The 26398-nt window shown below is 47.8% G+C and overlaps 1 protein-coding gene across 2 annotated transcripts in view; it reads left to right on the top strand.

The window, feature by feature from the left end:
• The window catches only part of mtTFB2 (mitochondrial transcription factor B2), a 190736-nt gene extending 167870 nt beyond the window's left edge, over positions 1–22866 (top strand). For both annotated transcript variants that reach the window (XM_050182377.3, XM_050182376.3), the window contains exons 7-9: positions 8126–8170; positions 21167–21306; positions 21488–22866. In XM_050182377.3, the coding sequence (XP_050038334.1) occupies positions 8126–8170; positions 21167–21306; positions 21488–21662 (360 nt within the window). In that variant the 3' untranslated portion in view covers positions 21663–22866. The remainder of the gene's footprint in view (positions 1–8125; positions 8171–21166; positions 21307–21487) is intronic.
• Positions 22867–26398: the final 3532 nt, after the last annotated feature.

Below are 26398 nucleotides of genomic sequence, written 5' to 3'. Positions count from 1 at the left end.
TTGGAAACGCAGGAGTTTGGATCCGCACAGGCAGAGGCCCTGGTAGTGGCAGCAGCCGAGTTAGCAGTCGTCAGATTGACTTGTAGCGCCTATACTTGGGAGCGGCTGTTGCAGCGGTGGTTAGAGCTAGACAATTAAGCCTTGAAGTCCCAGCTAAACATGGACTCCAGCCTGCGGAACATCCGAAGCAACCTAAACGAAGGTATGGCACGGAAAAACGTGAATTTTTATGAGACAGGCGGCCTGCTGTACCGGAACTACCTAGATCGCAGAGGTGTCATTTGACCAGCTGGTCGTGCCCAAGGCTTATCTACAGGATCTTTATAGCTTGTCGCGCGGAACCTCTTGGGCTGGTCGCTTAGGTGTAAAAAAAACTAAGGATCGACTAATACAGAAATATTATTGGCCAGGTTGTTTCCGCGACACAGAGCAATGTGTAAGAATTTGCGACACAGTAGCCCCACTTCCAGTAACCTTCATATTTTGACAGGGATGTGCCCCGCTACTAAGTTTGCCGAAGTGGTCCTACTCAAAGAACTTTGTTTGGTGGAAATAGTTATTGCACCCTTCTCGGCGATATGCGCGCAAGTTGGTTTTCTCGCTACAGTTCTAAAGAAAGAATTTTTAAACAAAGCATCAATATTCAACAGCATTTTTTCGTGGGAGACCTTATCAAATGCTTTGGAGAAGTCTAAAAAAAAAAGATGAGATCTATCTGTGCACAGTTATTGATTGCTTCAGAGAGGCTATAATCTAATTCAACGAGTTGCGTTATGGTAGAGAAACCCTTGCGGAATCCATGTTGAGTTGCTGACAATAAATTATGTGTTTCGAGATAATTTGAAAGATGTTCACTAATAATATGCTCCAGTAACTTTAAGCAGGTGCTCGTAAGGGAAATGGGCCTGTAATTGCCTACGTCCGTCGTGATGCCACCCTTATCAATAGGTACAACTTTGGCCTGTTTCCAAGATGTATGAATGGTACTTTGGCTAATGGATGATTAAAAGATGATCGTTACGTATTTAGCTATCCACTCAGCGTACCGGTATCAAAACTAATTGGGAATGCTCCCTGTACCGACACTCTCCTTAACATTAATACTCAAGAGAAGGTGCAGGACGCCTGCTTTATTAATCACGACATCGTCAGCCGGAGGACGGTCAGGATAAACAGCCGAGATCGGTACCGTACCGTCGTCACGAGTGAATACGGAAGAGAAAAAACTATTAAAAGCTTCTAGCTGTGCGCTCATCCGTAACGTTTTGATTATGTGAAGAATAATGTTTCGTTGGTGGGTTAACATATCGCCAGAACTTAGAGGTGCATCCGAGGAAAGCTTTTTCATTGTTATGTTATGAAACTTATGCCTCGAAATTTCTCATTTCACTTAGGGTATTCAACATTTCTGGGCTTAGGTTTTTGAAACATACTTTCCTTTTCCTTTGGATTCTTCGTTTTGAATGAACTATTTCTCGGTTTATCCACGAATTTCGCTGCTTTCTTTTTTGTCTTGTTTAAGAATAAAGTGTTCAGTGCAATGAGCCACCACAGACGAAAAGTGTTCCCACAAGCTGTCCGTACTACTTTGGATTTGTATATTGTAGTGAACTCGTCTAAGGAATTTTCAAGATAGTTCAGTATGCTCACATCATCAATGAAAATTTACTATCTGCTTCGGTAATTTCTTATCCAAAGAGAGTGCAGGGAAGTTAAAAGAAAGCATAACCATTTTATGATCAGCTAAACTTTCATCAACTTTGCATTCGTTTATATTGCTAGTTGGAGAATTAACAAAGAAAAGAAAAGATCTACAATGGAAGATCTTGATGCACAAATCCGCATATAATCATTTACGACTTGTACAAGTTTGTAACAGAATAATGATTCTAATAAGTGTTCACTGAGTGCCACGTTTGTTTCACAAGGTAAATATCAATTCCAATCAATATCCAGAAGATTGAGTCACCCAAAAGCTCAATATTGTCACCGTGTGTAAAAGTGTTATCCAAGAATTTACGAATATGATGAATTCCTTTTGTCGTCCTATTTGGTGCCTTCTTTACGCCTTCGATAAAGACACTGCATTTGCTTAACGTTGCCTTGATCCAAACGCCTTTGGTATCACCTGGGACTGCTATAATACTGAAGGTTATGTGTCATTTAATAAGTATAGCGACGCCTACACCTCTTCCTGATTGGTCTTTCGTAACTATGCTATACCCCGGGGGAGTAACTTCTACATCGGATATGGTATTGTTCAGCCATGTCTCCGTAATCACGATAAGGTCGGGTTCATGCTCCAAAATCAATTATAGTGACTCTCCCCTTTTCAACACGCAAGAAGCGTGTTGAAAAGGTGTAGATGTTGAACATCGACGTTCTTTCTGTTCGTGTCTGTCAGTGACTACCTTGGTTCACTATCACACTTGTATCTTTCGTTACTTCCCTCGTTCCAGGCATAGAGAACGTTATTCACCTTTAATTTATCAAAAAGGAGTTTAACTTTACAGCCTTTTTTCTTTTATTCTGCTGCTGAGTTCCACAACATTTTATTTATCTCTGCAACTCACTTCGAAAAGTCGTCGCAAACACTTGAAGTGTTCCCTTAAGTCTTAAACAGTTACTCAGAATTCTTGCTTTGTTTCTGTAGTCTGCCACCCTAAAAATTATCTGGCGGCTCTTCTCGGCCAACCTCCTTCCAGACCTACGTATTCTTTCGATTGAAGTAACTTGTACCACCAAAATGGCACTATTCATTTCATCGTTAACTTTCCTCAGGAGTATCTCTTCAGTCATGATCATCCTCTACCACGCCTCTAATTATCAGGTTATTGCGCTGCGATGAATTATACAGATAATCTACTCGATTAACGAGACTTCTGGTTTCGTCACAGGATTTTCAGACGACAGTTTCGGGGTTCCCAAGCCTGCTCAGAGTTTCATCGATGCTTTGTACTTTGCTTTGGATGAAGCAAAGTCCCTTTTGCATATCCAACATCTGTGCCTCAAACGAGTCATGTTTAAGTTGGATCGCCGATTGTTTAGAAAGTATCTCTTTCTGATTCTGTAGCATTTACTTGCACATTTGTTCTGTCATGGGCCCTGGACTATCTTCAATGTCGCCAGACAGGCTCAATAACGGGCTCGCCACCGAAAAGCAACCAGTCTTGGATGAAACACCAGGCTGTGGAAAAAAGTACTGTCGTGCTTTTCGCACCGCCAAACACAAATGTCATTTTTAATAAGCTATTGAAGGCCCTGTGATCTTCAACAGCGTATTTAAAATAACCCTAGAAAGTTTTGAAAATCAATTTTTCCACCAACACTGCCGTTGACATCATTTCACTGGTGGATGATGACGGGACAAACGTGCAACTAGACTGCGCTGCTTTATTCACTAATTACTTTACGAGTGCTTTTACAAAGAAAGACTATTCCAGCATCCCATCCACGGAAGAAGTCGATTATAGGTACATGGATCCCATAGTCATAACTGCTGCCGGAATCGCAGCATTGATTACGAACCTCAAATATCAACATGCACCGGAATTGATGACATTAATACTAAACTCCTTAAATACACAGTCACAGTATCTGGCATCATACTTCCCCACATCTTTCATCAATCATTATCAACGAGTGAAATCCGCACGAATGGAACATCGGAATCATACCAATATTCCAACCAGGCAAGAAATCTAATGTAAGTGATTATCGCCCGATATCTTCAAAGAGTGTCCCATGCGAATTACTTTAACCTCTCATTGCTTCAAACATCGCTTAACACCCAGAAGCTAATATTTTTTTTACTCGAACCAATACGGTTTTAGAAAAGGTTTCTCATGTGACAAACAACTCTTAGAATTTACCAATGATTTACTCATGCACATGGATAATAACCTAGACATCGACTGCATATTCATCGACTTTTCTAAAGCTTTCGATCGCCTTCCGCGTGGTCGTCTAATATCTAAACTTTCGTCCTTTAATTTAGGTTGCTTAAGTTTATCCTGGGTGAGAAATCTTCTTTCATTCCGTAAACAATACACCGTTACTAATTCCTTCTCCTCCTAGTGATGACACCTCTGGTGTCCCCCGGGGTAGTGTTTTGCGTCTCTTGTTATTATTAATTTACATTAACGAACTGCCAGCAGGTATCTCCTCTAAACATGCGACTTTTCGCAGACGTTTGCGTAATCTACCGTAAAATCTCTTAATAGCTGATCATATTGCTCTCCAACAGGACCTGACTCTCGTAACTAATTGGTGCCCACGCTGGCAAATGTCTCTTAATACCAATAAATGTAAACTAGTGACCTTCACCCGCAAGAAATCAGCTTCAGCAGCTAACTACACTCTAAATAACTGCCACGTAGCATGCACAACATCCTACAAGTACCTTGGCGTGTATCTTTTACCCAAACATTCTTGGACAACTCACATCGATAAAATCACAGCACAGGCATCACGCACCCTCAGCTACCTTAAACGAAACCTTCACGAGGCTCCTACTTCGACCAAATCACTAGCATGTCTATCATTCTTCCGTCCTCAACTTGAATATGCGTCATCAATTTGATCATCTCATCAAACCTATCTAATCAACGCTCTTGAATGTGTAAAAAATTGTGCCGCGCGTTTCACCGCCAAAGACTACAGCGGTCATTCGAGTGTTACTGATATTAAATCTTCTCTGTCCTTATCCTCCTTAGAATCACGTTGAAAGATTGCTTTGATCTGTTCATTTCATAAAATAACAAGCCGTCAGCACCAAACCGCTCTCCCTCTCTCCCAACCGTTAAAACGACTCGCCGTTTGCACAAAAACCGCTCCTTCACACGTATATTTGGGCACATAAACGCCTTCATCACCATTACCAATAGCAACTGAACTATGGAGTAGTCTCCCTGATAATGTTGTCCACATTCATGACTGTGTGAAGTTTCGTCATGAAGCAACCGCTATATTTTCGAGACCCAGTTGCTTTAATTAATTTTCTCCTAATTATGTACACGCTCCTCGCTAACTATTATGTAACGTCACCTCGTTTTGTGTACCTTAGTATGCGTCAATTATACTAGTTACCTCTTTGTAATGCATGAAGGTATTGTATAATCCCCCTTCACACAATACTCCTGCTGGAGAATGTGAGGTTCTTTGAATAAATAAATAAATAAATATACAGCGAAGCACCGCTTATGGACACGGCAGCACTACGAGACAAGTATCATTGCTGTGGAGACTATATTTCTTGTCACTTACCTGCACGAAGAGCGGCACATTAGTCGAAATGTTGTAGCAGTGCTGTCGTGTCCACTGAAGCCGATAAGCCATGGCTCCGTATTTATAACGACAGCCGGCCTTAGGCATGTGTCCTGACGTCATCGTCCTTAATGAAGGTGCATAGAAGACATCCACGTGCGGCCCCGCCGGAGTGCAGCCAGTATGGCCGCCCGCGGATGATCCGCTCGAATCATTGTTGCCATGAAAAGATGAATATGAAACGGGGTTGCTGCGATGCAGGAGAAGCGGGTCGTCCAAGTATGCCACCACTCCGTCTGAGGCTAAACTCGGGAAAGCGCAGAAAACTTGCACGAAGAGCGGCACGTTAGGCGACATTTTTGTCGCGGTGCTGACTTGTCCATTCGTTGCTACATTGGCCAAACAGGCTGATGTTTGATCGACCGGCTGATAGACCGTGTGCACTCACTAAAAGGGTCAGTGTCCAGTCATTTAGACAAGAACTGCAAAGAATGTGGCTGCCAGTCTATCTTGGCTAAATGCACAATATTACATGGGTATAGAGAGATATACGATCAGGTAACAGCAGATTTGTTGAAGGACGGTGGGCAGATTCTTCTCGAAAAACTGGCCACCCTGTATGCGCAATGCCACATGACCTCGAGCGTAGCGGAATCTTGGAAGAACGCCAACATAATATTATTCCATACGAAAGGGGACGCCAATGACTTGAAAAATTATAGACCGATCAGCTTACTGTCCATTGCCTAAGGTAATCGCAAATAGAATCAGGAACACCTTACACTTCTGTCAACCAAAGGACCAGGCCGGATTTCGTAAAGGCCACTCAAAGATATACCATATCCACACTATCAATCAGGTGATAGAGAAATGTGCGGAATATAACCAACCCTTATATATAGCTTTCATTGATTACGGGAAAGCGTTTGATTCAGTCGAAACCTCAGCAGTTGTGCAGGCATTACGGAATCAGGGTGTAGACGAGCCGTATGTAAAAATACTGAAAGCTATCTATAGCGGCTCCACAACCACCGTAGCCCTCCATAAAGAAAGCAACAAAATCCCAATAAATAAGGGCGTCAGGCAGGGAGATACGATCTCTCCAATGCTATTCACATCGTGTTTGCAGGAGGCATTCAGAGACCTGGATTTGGAAGAATTGGGCATATTAGTTAATGGAGAATACCTTGGTATCTTGCGTTCCGCTGATGATATTGCCTTGCTTAGTAACTCGGGGGACCCATTGCAATGCATGCTCACTGACCTGGAGAGGCAAAGCAGAAGGGTGGGTCTAAAAATTAATCTGCAGAAAGCTAAAGTAATGTTTAACAGTCTCGGAAGAGAACAGCAGTTTGCGATAGGTAGCGAGGCACTGGAAGTGGTAAGGGAATGCATCTACTTAGGGCAGGTAGTGACCGTGGATCCGGATCATGAGACTGAAATAATCAGAAGAACAAGAATGGGCAAGGGTGCGTTTGGCAGGCATTCTCATATGAACAGCAGGTTGCCATTATCCCTCAAATGAAAAGTGTATAACAGCTGTGTCTTGCCAGTAGTCACCTACGGGGCAGAAACCTGGAGGCTTACGAAAAGGGTTCTACTTGAATTGAGGACGACGCAACGAGCTATGGAAAGAATAATGATGGGTGTAACGTTAAGGGGGATAAGAAGAGAGCAGATTGGGTGAGGGAACAAACGCGAGTTAATGACATCTTAGTTCAAATCTAGAAAAAGAAATGGGCATGGGCAGGGCATGTAATGGGGAGGGATGATAACCGGTGGCCATCAAGGGTTACGGACTGGATTCCAAGAGAAGGGAAGCGTAGCAGGGGGCGGCAGAAAGTTAGGTGGGTGAATGAAATTAAGAAGTTTGCAGGGACAACATGGCCACAATTAGCACATGCCCGGGGTAGTTGGAGAAGTATGGGAGAGGCCTTTGTTCTGCAGTGGGCGTAGCCAGGCTGATGATGATGACAGAGAGCGAAGAGCGCGGGATATTTGCGAAGCGTTTTGTATCCAATCAGACTTAAACTCCTGCGTCAGTGCACTCTCTATTTCCTTGCATAGCTGAGAGATTAATTATTTGATAATAACGTGACTGCCTGCTTTAACGACGCACGTGATGTGATGATTCGACTCCTACCCTTCGAAGATACTGTATTTTGCAGCGCAGCTGTTAAGGTCTACTTTCCTCAGGATCGTGTCCGTCTGTTAACAAAAACTGTCATCATCAGGTTGGCGCTAGCGTCTTCCACAGCTGGCTCGTTGGCGCCCCTTGGCGCTAACGCGAACGCGCTCGTGCCAGTGCTCCTGCGTTCGTCGCCGTTGTAATGAATTAATTAAGAAACAGAAAGACGTAACCAATTTTACGGAGAAGCTGTTGAGGGCTAGTTTCCCCAGGATCGTGTTCCCAGACGTGGGCTGATCCCGAAGATAGTGCAATACCGGGTCGACCCGCGGCGGAGGTGAAGCAGGCCTAAACACTCGCCATACGTGCGCCGATCCCGAAAATAGTGCTTGCTGGACCGACCCGCGGCGAAGGTGCAATTCGCCATCAAGGGGCCCACAAACACAGCTTCGCTGCTCATCCTTCTTTTCTGAGTGGAAGGACACTGAGTTTTTTGCTGGTGTTCGGGGTTGAGCCTGTGTTTTGTATATATTGCATCGCCCGCACTAAACCAGGGGTTGTTAGTTCAATGCCTAGTCTGTCGTCCTCTCTTGGTCCCGTCCAAGCCTTGTTTGCTTCCGCCGTAATGATGTATCAATCAACCCAGTACAGCGAAATCCTTCTAGCATTATATTTAATTTCATGCTTCTATCTCCCTGTGACCCTCCATCTTGTTTTGGATACTGTATGCAGGTATCACGTGATTATTTCCTGCCGCCCCGTGGAGCGAAAGCTCAGGTAAGGAAAAGCCTTTTTCTTGTTCTTGAGGTGCCCTTCAGGGAGGCAAAAATTACATGTCATTTCATGTTTTTTCTCCGTCGTCAAAAGGAAAGAACAACCGCATGAAAGCTGCTACATACAGCAGCTTGACAGGGCGGCTGACCCCAAGGTTTGACAGCAGTGTATAGCAGTATACCTCTTGAATATCAGCTACGACAACAGCAACAGCATATTTTCAGATGAGCACACAGCAAGAAAAAAATGCAGATATATGTAGCGGTAACGCGTGGTAGATCTACTAAAATTTGTAATACCCATACAGTGAAAATACGACAACGAAAGAAACACCAAAAGTCATGCGAAACGGACTGAAGATAGATGTGCAGGGTTCTCCGTGGGAGAACTGCCAATACAAGAAGTGGACATGTTTATAGGCGTTATTCACGAAAAACATAGAAGGAAATGAATGACCTATGCCATAATATTCAGATAGTACATTTAGAAGTATGGGTAACCTAAAACAAGCATCTGTGTTCAGTAACTTTTGCGGCTAGTGTAGACATGGCAATGCTTGGCATGGCGTGTTTTGTATTTGGTACTTTCTCGTTCAGCTTAACCATTTCAGTTAGAGCGTGATCTTTATTACATAATCTTGACTTGTAAAGGCGGGAGCCTAAAATCATGTTGTAAAAAGGTGGTTTTGTGCTAAATGACGCGACAACAGCAGTAGAAGTGGACAAGACACGCGCGTCCTGTCCACTTCTACTTGTAATGTCCGTGTCTTTTTAGCGCAATACCCCCCTTTTTTACAAGATAATGGGGGGGGGGGGGGTTCCACTCTTCGTGCGGCTAGGGCTGAAGGCGAGCTCCGGATCTAGGCCCACGCTGTCGCTTTGTGTAACTCCCCTAGCCGTAGCGCGGGAATCGCGGCTACGTCGGGTTCGAACGAATGAGGCAACCAGCGGCGTCAACTGTAAGAACGTTTATTGCTATCGGCAATAAAGAACACTGGCAGAGGGATGTCCTCTCTGTAATAGTAATAAATAGGCTGGCCTCGTTTCCCGGGATAGTCAGGCAAACGAGGTCACTCAAGGGTTGCGGCAGGTACTCCAGTCTGGCAGGTTAGGGGTCCGGCGTCAGAGAGAGAGGGTATCCCCCTGTCGCGCTGTTTTGTACCTTTTTACCTGGGCGAGGGTAATGTCCTCCTCGCCCGTCAGCTACCTGTCCGCGAGTCGGGGAGGAAGGGTGCGCGCGCGTCGCGAGAATCGGGAGAGGACATAGTGCGCCTCTCCCGTGTCTATGCCGGCTCTCGACGCGACGACGCGGGAGAAAATGGGCGCGTGTGCTCCCCACAATGAACATCCACCACCTAGCCCAACTTGCCGTTCTACTAAAATTATATAGTCACCTTAATATATACATGACAAAAGCTATTGAGTTTGATCTAATAGAACCAGACAGTTGCCGTCCGGCACCTTCAGTGATAGTGCGTCTTCGTTGTCGTCGACCTCATCTTCTGCCGAAAAAGCAAACCCAGTGCAAAGCCAATTGGTATGTTCATGGCATCACCCCCCTTTCACAAAGCATCGCCTTCAAGCGTGCTTCAAATGCGAAAAAAAGGGAAAATACAATGCACATACTCAACAATACTGATGAAGTTTGTGAAGAAGAAAGAATCACGTAAGAGAAATGTAGGCGAATGGCAATGAGAATGGCCTCGTCAACGTGAATGGTATGGTTTCATCCTGGAAACAGGGACAGTATTCGTTGGCTGCAAACGACGGGGCCGCCGACTCGTGTCTTCAGGGTGAACTTCGTAGTTGACCTCGCTTAAGTGACGAGGGACTCTGTAGGGATTGAAGTAGCGTCGCAGTAACTTATCCGACCGGCCGCATTGGCGGAATCGGGCTCCATACGCGAACTCCATCACCGGGCTGTTAGAGAACCTCGCCATGGCTAGCGTTATACATCTGGGAGTCTATGCACTGCTGATTCTGTATTCGCTCGCGTGCAAGCTTGTGAGCTGCGTCTGCGAACCGGGTAATTTCCTCCACGTCAGTGGTAGTGTCGTATTGCTCTGATAGGAGCATGGCGTACAGCATGGTGGTTACAGTACGTGGTAGAGACGATACCTTGCTTACGTCGAAGCTTCCACCAGTTCTGGAAGTGACAAAGCTGCAGCGCCTGCGTGTAAGATGCACTCGGTCATTTAACCGAAGTCTCTTTCCGCCGCTGCCAAATGATAGCCGACGGTCTTGCACGCCGTCGTTATGGCGTTGATACGTCGAATGGGCCAATAGCAGTCACTGCTCCTGGTCTGCAGCGGGCCCTTCCGATGCTTGCTTCTTCGAGGCTTTGAGGCGTATCCTATGTGGCAGAGGCGACACCTTGCTTGCGTCCAAGTTTCTAGCAGATCTGGAACTGATAAACCTGCAGCGCCTGCGTGTAAGATGCACAGGTCAGTTAACTGAAGTTTCTTTCCGCTGCTGCCAAATGATAGCCGCCTGTTATGCACGCCGTCTTTATAGTGTCGTTACGTGCAGTTGCCCAATGGCAGTGACGGCTTCTGGTCTGCAGCATGCTCTTCCGATGCTTGCTTTTCACGAGGCTTTTGCGGCGTATCCTATTTGGCACAGAGGCAATTTCTTGCTTGCGTCCAAGTTTCTCGCAGATCTAGAAGGGATAAAGCTGCAGCGCCTGCGTGTAAGATGCACACGTCAGTTACCCGAAGTTTCTTTCCGCTGCTGCCAAATGCCCGCCGGCTGTTATTCACGCTGTCTTTATGGCGTTGCTAGTGGGCCAATGGTATTCACTGCTCCTTGTCTCCAGCATGCCCTTCCGATGCTTGCTTCTGACGAGCCTTTGCGGCGTATTCTATATGGCAGAAGATACCTTGGTTGCGTCCATATCAGCACATCTGGAAGTGATAAATCTGCAGCGCCTGCGTGTGAGGGGCACAGGTCAGTTAACGGAAGTTTCCGCTGCTGCCAAATTACCGCCGGCTGTTATGCATGTCGTCCTTGTAGCGTCGCTACGTGCAGTGGGCCAATGGCAGTCACTGGTTTTGGTCTGCAGCGCGCCCTCCCTATGCTTGCTTTTTCGAGGCTTTGCGGCGTATCCTATGTGGCAGAGGCGATACATTGCTTGCGTCCAAGTTTCCAGCAGATCTGGAAGTGATAAATCTGCAGCGCCTGCGTGTCAGATGCACAGGTCAGTTAACCGAAGTTTCTTTCCGCTGCTGCCAAATGATAGCCGACTGTTATGCACGCCGTCTTTATAGTGTCGTTACGTCCAATGGCAGTCACTGGTCTTGGTGTGCAAGGGGCCCTTCGAATGCTTGCTTCTGACGGGCTTTGCAGCGTATCCTATCTGGCAGAGGCGATGCCTTGCTTGCGTCCAAGCTTACAGCAGGTAGGAAAGTAATAAAGCTCTAGAACTTGTGTATAATGTGCACACGGTCAGTTAACCGAAGTTTCTTTCCGCTGCTGCTATACGATGCATGTCATATTGACCGAAAATAAAGACGGGGATAGAGGGAGAGAACACATAAACAGCACTGACGGTAAACTTTAAGCTGTTTTATTCAGGGCAGCCCGTAGGCATATATAGGCATATAGAACATGCGCAGATCGCAGCAAGCAGGAACACTCATCAGCCTAGCGTGGCAACCAATTATCAAAAAAATCTATTTCCGATTGAAACAATCTAATAGAGGTGTCACTAACACAGTCTTGGCCTTTATTTTTTATGTGATAAGCCTCTGTCAGTTCGCGTGCAGTCTGGAACTGATGGAGCTTATCACATAAAAAAGAAAGGCCAAGACTGTGTTAGTGAGACCTCTATTAGATTGTTTCAATCGGAAATAGATTTTTTTGATAATTGGTTGCCACGCTAGGCTGATGAGCGTTCTTGTTTGCTGCGATGTGCGCATGTTCTATATGCCTATATATATATGCCCACGGGCTGCCGTGAATAAAACAGCTGAAAGTTTACCGCCCGTGCTGTTTATGTGTTCGCTCCCTATGTCCCCGTCTTTATTTGCGGTCAATATGATATGCAGTAAACACCAACTAGGCCAAAGTGAAGTTCTTCTGATGCTATATGATATCCGACTGTTAGGCACGTCATCATTATGGCGTTGCTACGTCCATTGGGCCAATGATTGTCACTGGTCCTGGTCTGCAGCGCGCCCTTCCAATGCTTGCTTATGACGAGGCTTTGCAGCTTATCCTATGTGGCAGAGGCGATATCTTGCTTGCATCCAAGTTTTCAGATGATCAGGAAGTGGTAAAGCTGCAGTGCCTGCGTTTAAGAAGCAACCGGTCAGTTCACCGAAGTTTCTTTCCGCTGCTGACAAATGATAGCCGACTGTTAGGCACGTCGTCTTTATGGCGTTGTTGCGTTCAGTGGACCAATGGCTGTCACTGGTCCTGGTCTGCAGCGCACCCTTCGGATGCTTGCTTATGACGAGGCGTGACGCATACGTGACGGGCCCCGCGTTCATTTTGAAGCGAAAAGCTTCACTACGCTAGTTAACACCGCGCTTCGCGCGAGCCGGCGTATGTCGGAATCGGCTCCGTGAGCGTGTTCGGAGTCGGCGCAGGTGGCCACTGCCGCGCCTATGCGTCATCGTTTGACGTTCGCAGCAAGCGCGTGTTTATCGCGGAGGCCGACTATATAACCGCTTGCCAGAGAATAGGCGTGCGCATTCAACGTGGAAGGAAAAGAGAGTGATACTACCGATACAGAGAGCTCTGTTTATGGCCGTACAGAAATCGCAAGACAATGTGCCCAACAATGATGAATAAAGAAGTTTAATAATCCTGCATAACTTATGGTATATATCATTGATAAGCAATTTTCATAACTACACAAGGCACACGTATAGCATAATCATAAGCTAAACAAAGCATATCCATAAGTGAAACCGTAAGCATAACCATAGGCTAAATTATAAAGCATAACCATAAGCTAAACCATAAGCATATCCATAAGTTAAACCGTAAACATATCCATAGGTTAAATCATAAAGCATTACCATAAGCTAAACCGTAAGCATAGCCATAGACTAAATCATAAAGCATAACCATAAGCTAAACCATAAGCATCACCGAACCTTTTCGCTTCGAGATATCCAGGCTTAACCTTAGCTAAGCCCCAGCCACATTTCTTTGCCTCGCTTTTTTTGGCACCGCGTACTTCCGCTGACGGTGTCGCGCGCGAACTGGTGGCTTTGTCTCCTTTCGCGCAGCAATTTTGCGTGCCGTCCTCGAGGACACCTGACTAGTGGTATATGTCAACGCTACACGAACACCGAGGTAGACGCAAGCGGATCACAGAGGATTATCGCGCTCTGGAACACGGTATAAAATGATGTAGGTTCGCTCTCTGCGCGCACGACTCCACGACATGGGAACAAGCAGACGAAACGGAAGTGCATCTCTCTTGCTTCAGGGCAAAGTAAAACACAAACACGCAGATATTCGGTTTGCGTGTTTAATTATTTTTCTAAATTTTAATTCGTTTAGTGAAGCAACAGATTACAGAAATAACAAATGTTGCCTTTACTAATTCTGGAAGTAACGTGTCACTGCGAGCGACGTCACTGCACAGACACGTGCACGTAGGCGCTCTTGCACATAAACGTCATCCCTCTTGCTTGGAGTGCGGCGCCCGCGATGAGAAGCGTAAGCGACGTTCGGTTTGAAATTTCACCTATTTTCGCTTTGCGTGGCAATGTAATACTTGTTTGCACGGCGCATTGTATGCACGGCGCTTGTCAGCTCAAACACACTTGCTGAGGTGCCCTGTTAGTTTTATACTGTAAGTTTTATGAATGGCCATCTGATATTTCTCAAAAATCTACGGAATCAACTTGAAACGTTGCCTGGGCGTACGTGCTACGTGTAAATGCTTGTTTTTGGATAATATTTTGAATATTCTTAGCGCTACAAAAATTAGATTATGGGTTTCTACGTGCCAGAACCACAATCTATTAACGAAGCACGCCGTATTGGGGAATGCAGAATAATTTTGACCGCTTGGGGTTCCTTAATCTAGGTACATGAGTGTTTTCCCATTTCGCCCCCATCGAAATGTGACCGTGTGGCTGGCCGGGATTTGATCCCGCGACCTCGTGCTTAGCAGTCCAACACCATCGCCACTAACCAACCATGGCGGGTGTACAAGAATGAGTCGTCGCAACATGGCGGTGCCTTTACTGTTGCCGCTTTTTTCGCCTAGCTTTTCCTCTAGAGATAATATATATACTAAATGTATACCGTCACCCATTGGGCAGGGTATGGGACAGCTGAGTGTGCCATTCGGCCATAACAATTATGATCATTTACACACACACACACGCACACGCACACGCACACACACACACACTGTCACGTGGTGGTGACGTTGAAGAACACAGTAGCAATACTCTGAAAGACAAAACTATTATTGGGCCAACTTGTGCCCACAAAACAGGCTACACTTATAGCACAACGATAGCGGCGAACACGGTCGGCACGATCGGCGAACACGATCGTCTAAAATCTGATCAGCGGGTCAAGCGCGTCGGCTTTTATACATCAGTCGTCGAATGTTCCAGAGTAATCGCTGGGACCCGCGTGCCTTCCACAAAGTTCTACATCATTCGCGTCGCGCACACATGCGATCAGATTACACAAGGTTCGGTCATAGACAGCGGATGGAAGCATCGATAACATTCCAGAAACTTCTGATACATGCAGGCGCGTCCTGCGCTGTACGATAACATTTGTTAGGCGATGAAACGTGTCGCCCGATAAAGACAAACAAGTACAAGTGTCAATACCCCCCTCCCCCCTCTAAAAAAGCATCGACCCGATGCTGCAAACAAACGAAAGTGATAAAGAAAAGACTCGTAGTAAAGAAAACAACAAAATAAGGAAAGTTCGTCAGCGTCCGTAAAAGCGTTTAAGACGCACCACGTGAACCACTTCAGATGGTGCGCGGCGCCGCTGTGAATGCGAAATGCCGTCTGGCACGACCTCATAGTCGAGTGCGCCAATACGCCGGTTGACCTTGTAGGGTCCGAAATAGCGTCACAATAGTTTCTCACTCAGTCCTCGTCGGCGTATCAGGGTCCATACCCAAACACGGTCGCCGTGCTAGTACTCGACGAAGCGTCCTCGGAGGTTGTAGTGTCGGCTGTCGGTACGCTGCTGGTTCTTGATCCGTAGGCGGGCGAGCTGTCGGGCTTCTTCGGCGCGCTGGAGATAGGTAGCGACGTTAAAATTGTCTTCGTCAATGACGTGCGGCAGCATGCCGTCGAGTGTCGTCGTCGAGTTCCTGCCATAAACGAGCTTAAACGGCGTGATCTGTGTTGTTTCTTGCACCAGCGTGTTGTAAGCGAATGTTACGTACGGCAGGACGGCATACCAGGTCTTGTGTTCGACGTCGACGTACATTCCTAGCATGTCGGCGAGGGTCTTGTTCAGGCGCTCCGTGAGACCATTCGTCTGCGGGTGGTAGGCAGTTCTCCTCCTGTGGCTTGTCTGGCTGTATTACAGAATGGCTTGGGTGAGCTCTGCTGTAAAAACCGTTCCTCTGTCGGTGATGAGGACTTCTGGAGCACCATGTCGCAGGAGGATGTTCTCGACGAAAAAATTCGCCATTTCGGCTGCGCTGCCTTTGGGTAGAGCTTAAGTTTAAGCGAAGCGCGTGAGATAGTCCGTCGCCACGACGATCCACTTATTTCCGGAAGTTGATGTCGGAAACGGTCCCAGCAAGTCCATCCCGATCTGCTGAAAAGGTCGGTAAGGAGGCTTGATCGGCTGTAGTAATCCCGCTGGCCTTGTCGGTCGTGTCTTGCGTCGGTGACAGTCTCGACATGTCTTGACGTAACGGGCGACATCGGCGGTTCGGCGCGGCCAGTAATACCTTTCTTGTATCCTCGATAGCGTCCGGGGAAAACCGAACTGCCCAGCGGTCGGATAGTCATCTAGGGCGTGCGTTACATCTGGACGCAGCGCCGACGGAACAGTAGGATGGTAGTTGACACGGACTGCTGAGAATTTCTTCTTCACGAGTAGGTTGTTTTAAAGCGTGAACGAAGACAATCCGCGCTTAAATGCCCTAGCGACAACGTCGGTGTGCCCTTCCAAACAATCGACGATTCCTTTTAGCTCCGGGTCTGCTCGTTGCTGTTCAGCGAAGTCTTCAGCGCTTATTATTTCGAGGAAGGCGTCGTCATCCTCATCATCTTGCGGCGGTGGGTCAATGGGGGCGCGTGATAGGCAATCGGCATCTGAGTGTCTTCGTCCGGACTTATAGGTTACAGTGATGTCGTATTCTTGTAGTCTGAGGCTCTACCGCACCAGCCGTCCTGAAGGGTCCTTTAAGTTAGCGAGCCAACACAACGCGTGATGGTCGCTGACCACTTTGAATGGCCTCCCATATAGATAAGGGCGGAATTTTGCTGCAGCCCAAATGATGGCGAGGCATTGCTTTTCAGCCGTGGAATAATTGTTTTCCGCTTTTGACAGCGACCGGCTAGCATAAGATATCACCCGTTCAAGTCCGTCTTTCTTCTGGACTAGGACGGCACCGAGGCCTAGGCTACTGGCGTCAGTGTGGATTTCGGTATCGGCGTCCTCGTCGAAGTGTGCAAGTACCGGCGGCGATTGCATGCGTCATTTGAGTTCTTGAAATGCATCGGCCTGCGCCGTTTCCCACTTAAACTCGACGTCACATTTGTTTAGATGGGTTAGCGGCTCCGCGATGCGTGAAAAGTCCTTGACAAAGCGCCTGTAGTAGGCACACATGCCAAGGAATCTACGCACTGCCTTCTTGCCGATGGGCTGCGGGAAATTTGCATTGGCAGCTGTCTTCTGCGGGTCGGGGCGGACTCCAGATTTGCTGATGACGTGGCCTAGAAACAGAAGCTCGTCGTAAGCGAAGCGGCACTTTTCCGGGTTCAGAGTAAACCCTGCTGACCTGATGGCCTCTAGTACCGTAGCAAGCCGCCTAAGGTGATCGTCGAAATTTCCGGCGATGACGACGACGTCATCCAAGTATACGAGACAGGTCTGCCACTTCAATCCTGCTAAAACCGCGTCCATCACGCGCTGGAACGTTGCAGGCGCCGAGCACAGTCCGAATGGCATAACCTTGAACTCGTAGAGGCCGTCTGGGGTGATGAAGGCGGTCTTTTCGCGATCTCTTTCGTCGACTTCTATTTGCCAATAGCCAGACTTGAGGTCCATCGACGAGAAGTATTTAGCGTTGCAGAGCCGATCCATTGCGTCGTCTATTCGTGGGAGGGGGTATACGTCCTTCTTCGTGATCTTGTTTAGACGACGATAATCGACGCAGAAACGTAGGGTTCCGTCCTTTTTCTTCACCAAAACTACAGGAGATGCCCACGGGCTTTTTGACGGCTGGATGATATCGTCGCGCAGCATTTCGTCGACTTGGTGCCTTATAGCCTCACGTTCTCGCGTAGAAACTCGATAAGGGCTTTGGCGGAGTGGTCAAGCACACTCTTCGGTTATTATGCGATGCTTTGCGACTGGCGTTTGTCGAATCCTTGATGACGTCGAAAAACACTCTTGGTATCGTCGAAGTAAACTTCTGAGCTATTGTTGCTTAATCATGGGGAGACTTGGATTTATGTCGAAGTCTGGTTCGGTAACTACGGTCGTCAGGATAGATGCGGCAGAATCCGAGAGGACAAACGCACTGCTGGTTTCCAGAATTTCCTCGATGTATGCGATCGGCGTGCCCTTGTTGATGTGCTTGAAATCCTCGCTGAAGTTTGTCGGCTACACTTCAGTTTTCCCTCCATGCAGTCGAGCGATTCCTCTTGCGACGCAAATTTCGCGATCGAGCAGCAGACGTTGGTCGCCTTCGATGACGCCTTCTACGTCAGCGGGTGTTTCGGTGCCGACCGAAATAACAATGCTGGAGCGAGGCGGAATGCTCACTTGTTCTTCGAGCACACTCAAGGCGCGGTGACTAGGAAGGCGCTCCGGCGGTATCGCTTGACCTTCCGACAGCGTTATTGACTTCGACTTCAGGTCGATGATTGCGCCGTGTTGGTTCAGGAAGTCCATGCCGAGAATGACGTCTCGTGAACACTGTTGGAGGATAACGAAGGTGGCAGGGTATGTCCGGTCGTGAATGGTAAATCTTGCCGTGCACATTCCAGTCGTCGTTATGAGGTGTCCTCCAGCGGTCCGAATTTGAGGGCTTTCCCATGTAGTCTTAACTTTCTTCAACTGGGCGGCCATGTATCCGCTCATGACGCAGTAATCAGCCCCTGTGTCCACTAAGGCGGTAACTGCGTGGCCGTCGAGAAGCACGTCGAGATCGGTGGTTCTTTGTCTGGCGTTGCAGTTAGGTCTTGGCGTCGGATCACGGCTGCGTCGTGTTGAACTGAAGTTAGAACGTCGCGTCGTCAAGACGTCTTTCCTCGGTGTAGTCTTGGTTTCCTGATTTCGTCGGGACGGCGGGGTGTCGTTATTATGTCGTCGAGATGGTCTCTTCGTCGACTTCGTCGGCGGCGGAGGATCTTCGTCAGTTCGACGAACAGCAACCGCACCTCCAATCGGTTACTGCTTTTATTTTTCCGGATATGGGCTCGCAGAGCGTCCCCGGGCTGGGCCAGTGCATGGTCGGCGCTGCGGCGACAGGTAGCGGCCTGGTGACAGCGAACGGGACGGTTGTCGAGGGCTCCACTGAGTGGCGGCGAGGTAGTCGGCGATATCGCAAGGTCGTTCGCCAATCTGTGGTCGCGGCGCGTTAACGGCGAAACCTCGCAGTTCCATCTCCCGGTATGGGCATCGGCGGTACACATGGCCGGCTTCTCCGCAGTGATAGCAGAGCGGGCGATGGTCGGGGGCTCGCCAAACGTCAGTCTTCCTTGGAACGCCGCGTGAGGTTACGGCTTGGCGTGCTGGCAGTGGGGGTGGTGGTGGACGACGGAACTGTGTCGTCACTGGGCCCTGCCGTGGGCGCGGAGGGGGAACGTGACGGCGGGCTACAGCGGTGTATGTCATCGCTTGCGGCTGAGGCTGCGGCGATTCAGGGCCTACTCCGAGTTGTTGTTGGAGCTGCTCACGTACGGCGTCGGCAATCGAAGCCACTTCAGGCTGTGATGAAGGGAACAGCTTCTGTAGCTCCTCTCGCACGACTGCTCGGATAGTCTCGTGCATATCGTCGGTGGCAAGTGACTGAACTCTGGCGTAGTTTGTCGAGTTCGTGCGGTGGTTGAATTGCCGGTTCCGCATTTCCAGTGTCTTCTCTATGCTGGTGGCCTCGCGAAGAGACTCGTCGACTGTCTTTGCTGGGCTTCGTACCATTCCGGCGAAAAGTTCCTCCTTCACACCACGCATGAGTAGGCGGACTTTCTTCTCCTCGGGCATTTCAGGGTCGGCGTGGCGGAATAGACGGCTCATTTTCTCCATGAATATCGCGGTTGTCTCATTAGGTAGTTGCACCCGGGTTTCTAATAGCGCTTGGGCTCGTTCTCTGCCTACGATGCTTTCCAATGTCTTCAGGAAGCCGCTTCGGAACAGCTCCCAGGTCGGTAAGGTGGCTTCTCGGTTCTCGAACCACGTCCTGGCAGCGTCTTCCAATGCGAAGAAGACATGTCACAGTTTGTCGTCGCTGTTCCAGTTGTTAAAAGCAGCGACCCTCTCGTATGTCTCAAGCCAGCTTTCCGCGTCCTCGAACGTTGAACCGCGGAACGTCGGAGGCTCCCTGGGCTGCTGCAGCACGATGGGGGACGCCGGGGCTACCGTAGGGGTGGACTTGGTGGCGATCTTCCTGGTCGTCTCAGGCAAAAGTTCGTGCTCCGGGGACAGTTGTTGAAGACGGCGGCTTGCTCGATGGTCCGCGACTACGTTGGTGTTCTCTTTGCGGTCCGGGCTTGGATCACGGCTTGTCGGGGGCGTCCGGTACATGAACGAAAAGCGTGGTGGTGACGTTGAAGAACACAGTAGCAATACTGAGAAAGACAAAGCTAACTTGTATTGGGCGAACCTGTGCCCACAAAGCAGGTTACACTTATAGCACAACGATAGCGGCAAACACAGTCGGCGATCGTCGAAAATCTGACCAGCGGGTCCAGCGCGTCGGCTTTTATACATCAGTCGTCGAATATTCCAGAGTAATCGCTGGGACCCGCGTGCCTTCCACAAAGTTCTACATCATTCGCGTAGCGCACACATGCGAGCAGATTACACAAGGTTCGTTCACAGACAGCGGATGGAAGCATCGATAACATTCCAGAAACTTCTGATACATGCAGGCGCGTCCTGCGCTGTGGGATAACATTTGTTAGGCGATGAAACGTGTCGCCCGATAAAGACAAACAAGTACACGTGTCAATATATATATGTATATATATATATAGATATATACATATATATATATATATATATATATATAAATTTTAGCAAGTTAGGTGGGACACCCAGTGTGTATTAAATATATATATATATATATATATATATATATATATATATATATATAATACACACGGGGTGTCCCACCTAACTTGCTCAAGTTTTAGAAATATGCGAGTGCATGCCATGTAGCTTGGCAGAATCGATGTAACGTTGTTGTTAGACCATTTTTGTATTTCTCCTTAATACATGAATAAATAATAAATAATGAACTTTATTAAATATTGTATTCAGAGCAAGTCTAAATGGGAAAATTTGAGACCATGCTGAAAAATTCGCGATCCAGCTTTCTGTTGCACGGTACGTGTTACACAACACTTCTTTTCAAGCCTGAAAAAAGCTCACGAGAACTTTCTTGTGTTTTTGCATCTATTGTGATGATTGTAATACTTGAGAAGGTACATAATTAATATGAACTAATTATGTATTTAGGAGAAATACAAGAAATAGTGTGACTTGCTCCAAGCGACGGCAAACTTAGTACGTGGCACTCGCGTATGTTAAAAATTTGGCTTAATTTACATCGAACATGCTGTAGTAGGCATGTACCTGAGCTATGTCTACCTTGCAGGCTCCATTGCAGTTGGTGCGGTTAGTGCCACGCAGCGACCTCTGGGATTTGGCAGGCAGCCCGGAGCGCCTGCACGAGTTGGTGTTCTTTGTACGCCAGAACATGGTGCGGCGTACCGCGTACGTGCTGCCATGTCTCGAGTGAGTACCGGGCCGTCCTCTGTGTGAGGGACTTCTGTAGAAAGCATGCGCCTAGTGGCGTCTTTATTGTGGGTGCATGCGCTGAAAGCGCCGTCGTACCCAGCATGCATTCTCCATAAGTTGTGTGCGAACGTGCAAGCACAGTATAGTGGTGAAAGAAATCACTGATTCTCTTGCGCAGGAAATGGATCCCAGGCTGTGGGCCGCGGCTGCTCCGTGCCGGCGCCACGCGGGTCTTCGAGCGCATGGGGGACTTGAGCCCCGAGCGCATGCTGCGGCTCTTCCAGCTCTTCTCGGCACTGCCCGAGTACTCCCAGTCGGCGTTCGCCGCTGCCGCAGCGAGAGAGGGCTCCTGACGCGTGCTCGAATTATGCATCCATATTTACATTGCTTAAACGCGCTGAAGCAACCGAGTACAACGTTTGACGTGCTTGACTCTGACAGCGTAGACCAAGAGATCGACACGCTGTTGCACTAAGTTGGAGTCCATCTCGTTCGTATCGACCGAAAAAGGATTCTTAAGTATTACGTCGGTCACTACAACGAGTTTGAATTTAGGAGACTGTTTCGTCTCTCCAGGAACACCTTCAAAAGCTTCGCGAGAAGGTTTCAAAGTTCAAATGTTTTTTCCGACGCTCTGCGGAGGATGCCCACAAATTCCAGCAGGGAAGACATGCCTAAAGCGCTTAGCTATTTGGGTTCTCGAAATAGCATGTACAAAATCGCCGGCACGTTTGACGTGTCTGAACCATTCGTCTCATTTTGTCTGAGCAGGGTGCTGGAATTCTTGTTCAGCATAAGCTCTGATGTCATATCGTGGCCAATGGGAGCAGAGCGCGAAGCATCCAAAGGACCTTTCTTGTCATGGAGTCAAGGCAAGGGTCCTAGCAATTCAGTTGGATGTTTGGACGGAAGTGATACTGAAATCTTGAAACCAAAGGAGTCGTCATCGTCGTACTTAAACAGAAAAAAATTTCCTTACGTGATGCTGCAATGCATTTGCGATGCAAGGAGCCGCTTCATTGATATATTTGCGGACTTTTTGCGGTCGGCCCACGACGACCGTGTCTTGAGGCACAGCCCCTTCTCTAATCATGCTAAAGTGCGATGGGGATTACAATCTTGATGATGCAGCTTATCTGCTGCTGCTTGGTTGTTGGTCCCTTACAAATATTCTGGGGCTTCAACAGAAGGCACAGCCAGCAAAGGGATGCCATTGAACATGCCTTTGGTATCTTAAAACAGAGATTCCGAAGGCTGTACTTCATAGAGCATGTGTGCTGCAGAACATGTGCTGCGAAAGCGTAGATGACAATGACATTTCGAACAGCTACATCGGCGGTACGACAAACAACGAGGACGATTTTGCCATCGCGAACAGCACCGCCATCCGCGAGGCATGCGAGAAACGAATAAAACAATTGCCGAGATACAGTGCTAAATAGCCATCACGGTTGTGTTTCTTCCATGCAGAAGGTTTCTCTTCCACACTTTGATGTAGATTTGCGTTCACTGAGAATGGTCGAAACACGATGAAAAATAAATATCCTTGCCCCTTTATTTTTTTTTTTTCACAAGCGTAAACCAGACGCTTCAGCAGCGGCATTTTTTCTTTGAGGCAAGCTGCTGTATTTTGTTTTATGCAGTCAAGTTTCTCTAAAAGCTTGGCTAATGCCGAGCTCTCTTTCTTTTTGGGGGGGCCTCACTGCAGTAGGAAGGTCCAGCGGAATCGATGCCCGGCCTTGCGCCATCAATGCCCATAGGCTCGGGTTCCAGCTCCACAGGTTCTGGATGCCTGCAACAATACATAGCAATACTTAGTAGTTCACTTATAATTTCATGTGACAAGCTTTAGTGTTGCGGTGAAAAGTTTCTCCATCATTGTTCAAATATATGCAAATATTTTATTGCACTCTTCTGTATGTGAGTAACGTTTACTGTAGCACGTAACTTCGAGCAGACTATAAGTGTTTGTGAACACCAAATTGGCTACCACTGCATTCACATGGTACTCGCATCTCTGAGCCTTCATGCATGATCCTCTGCCTGGCACTGTAAAGCACGATGGGGTTTATGTGGTGCTCCCGCACCAGTACTTCTGCCAGCTCCCTGGTGACAAAACAATAGCGCGAAAAATTGCAGATCTATTGGCACTGGAAATTGCGTCGTGTTTGTAATATGACAACTAGGAAGCTTGTAACAGCTCTGTGACATGCTTGTTATTACTAACGCATACGTCTAATGTACTGTCAGGTAACAGCAATTTTTTTTTGTTTAAGCGAAAATAATTCGGGCTGTGTGCGTTTAAATCTCTAAACTTGATGCGTAACAATTCATTTCCGTGTTTAACATTTGTTCTAACAGAAAATTCTCATGAAAGGTACGTGTGTTCAACCCTTACGGGCTTTGGCAAAATGTTTGGTGCTCCTTTTCAGATTAGTGACGACTACATTCTCTTTGCAGGAAACCGTTTAAAAATTTTCGTAGAGCACAGTGTAGCCTTTTGTGATAATGTGTAGTAAGTTATTACTGTTCGCAGGATAGGGCATGCAGGTTCTGGCTGGCTATAGCGCAGAGAAATAATGCAACTCAGCAAAGGCAGATAAAGCGCGTTTCACTTAACTAGAGGCAAAGACAACTGCTAGTCTATAGCAAGAAATTTGCTAAAGGAGGTTTTAGAAGCTGTGTGCTAAACTCAAGCACTATTCAAAAAGCTCACTTGTGCATGCGAAATTTCCAGCACGCAGCGCTACAGCGAGAAGTTCAAAGTTACGCACTCTTCAAATTCGCAGTGTGTGGCAGCCGCTCCAGACTTCCTATGTTTTTCCTGCGTTCTTCTGAACGCCCTCTCCAGGGACTTGCATTTTTTTGCACTTGCAGTGGCGCCAGTGATGCCGCGAACTCTTTGTTAAGGCCAAGAGCACGCACATGCTCTTGTTCCTGCGGTCAAGACAAACACTTGTTACACAAAATAGAATGTGCTAAAAAAGTTCAATTTAGTTTACCGTATACCGCCTTTCTGGCACAGTCGCCGCTTCATCTCCTTACAAGAAGTAATCAGGTACATCGTCCTCCAACTACTCCAGAGAGCTTCCTGCGTGTCGAGGGTGTACGAAGGTGCCGAAGCAGAGAGCATTGCTGCTGCAGCTGCCGATTGCCCCACTCGGTGCTCTGGGGCTTGCCCGCCTTGTCCGCTGCATGGCAGAGGAACGGACAGCCGCTTCGCGCTCGCCTTTAATAGGCACAAAGACTCTGGACCAGCAGGCGCCGGCGACGGCATTGTAACAACAGAAGGCGCCGAAGCTGTGCGTTCGACGGCTGCCGGCAGTCCGTCGTCAACAAAAAAAAAAAAAAAAGGCGACAACAAGTACCGTCTGAAAGAAAGAAGTAACACGTGCTTACCACCGAATGATAACTTCACTGACCAGCCGATGTGTAAAGCTCTGTGCTGCCATCACTAACAATGACTCCGTTTCCGTCGACCACGGGGAATAATTCTTGGTGGGTGCCGTGTATATCAACGATTAACGCCATGATTCTCGTCTGCAGGAAAAACTTTCGCCACTATAGCACCGCCTAGCTAGTAGGCGCAAAGGTTCACTGCACCGCGGCGGCACCACTACGCGACAATCGAGGGCCGCTGTGCAGGGGGCGTTCCTTGCACCAGAGAGGTTGACGAGTTTTGTGGCGGGTGGACATGTTTTTCTAGGGCTCCGTGCCGTCGACGAAATAATTAAGTTTCTTGTGCATCCTTCAAGCTTGCTTCTGTTTTTGGTTTGCAGATTTTTTTAGCCTTTAAATAATAATTGGGCAGTTTTCTCTTTCCCCCTCTTTTTTTGTGTGCGCGGTTGTGTTTCGTGTATATTTTGTTTCGCAGGATAGTCAGAGCGTCCTTTTGCGCCGCGGGCTTCAACACGTGCAGCCGGGTAGGACGTTACGTATTCATAGCCTTTAAATAGTACCTTCGAGGGGCAAGACTAATAGCCATTAGCGGTTTTACTGTGTGTGCGCTTTGGTATCGGGAATATTGCTTTGGTAGGTAAGTGAGGTATGAACACCGTATGAACACGTGCGAACACGTGTCATACCTTGAGTCTGTGCAGCATTGCTTTTAAAGCATTGGTGAGAATTACTTTGCGGTATTTTAAGGATTTACATTCGGTGCGTATCAGCTTTTGCTGGAACGCACGTGCTCTGAAAGCTTCAGTATTCGCCTTTAAAAATGCGTGCAATACATGGCAAGAAAGACGAGAAAGCGTGCAGTGTGCGGGGGGTCCCTCAAGGCAGACGTGGGGACGGATGGGAATGGAGAGGGAATCGAGTCAATCGGCAGACACTGTGATGTCGACGCTAGGCTGACGAAAATGGAGGCTTTCCAGGATGAACTTGTCAAACCGGTCGAAGAGCTCAAAAATGAGTTAAATATGGAGCATGATGCACGGAAGGTAGTGCAAAAGATACTTCAAGCAGCCGAGGAAAAGCTGAACAGGGCCGCCATTCTGAACGAGAATGGCCGTGACAGTGGAACGCAGTCTCCTGACTTGACAGGAGAGGCAGTGTGAGCAAAGCAAATGGAATGCGTGCAATGTGGGGAGGGGGTAGCTGAAAAGAGCGGCACGTATACCTTGAGGCCGCAACACAAAAAGAAACAAAAAACGCAGGGGTCGATGGCGCTTGTCAAGTCCGAATCACGCGGAAAAGGATGAGTTATGAAAGCGGGGAGAGGCCTCGTCAGTAGGAGAGTGAAATGGTGATTATCGCCGGCGACCCAAACCTGGATAAGTGCTCAGAAGCAATTGTGGAGAGGGAGAAGGCGATAAAGGAGTGGCGGTAGGGACACTTCCATGGCGGACACTGGGTTCTGTCATGGAGCGAGACAAAGCAATGTTTGCAGAAAATGCCCACGTGCCATATTAGCAGGTGGGCTAAATGACGTCCTGAAATACGAAAGGGACAGGACTAGCCCAGCACATGGCGAAGGGGGTAGACGACTTGCTCGAGCTGTCCCCTCAGGAGCAGATCGTGCTGTGCACGGTGCCGCAGGTGTTTGTACGTGACAGTCACGTACAAAGGGCCGTAGTGGCTGTTAATT

Source organism: Dermacentor andersoni, chromosome 7 (assembly GCF_023375885.2).
Source record: "Dermacentor andersoni chromosome 7, qqDerAnde1_hic_scaffold, whole genome shotgun sequence".
In the NCBI taxonomy this organism is placed as follows: Eukaryota; Metazoa; Arthropoda; class Arachnida; order Ixodida; family Ixodidae; genus Dermacentor; species Dermacentor andersoni.
The sequence above is the reverse complement of the archived record's forward strand: the minus strand, read 5'-3'. Positions and strand labels throughout refer to the sequence as shown.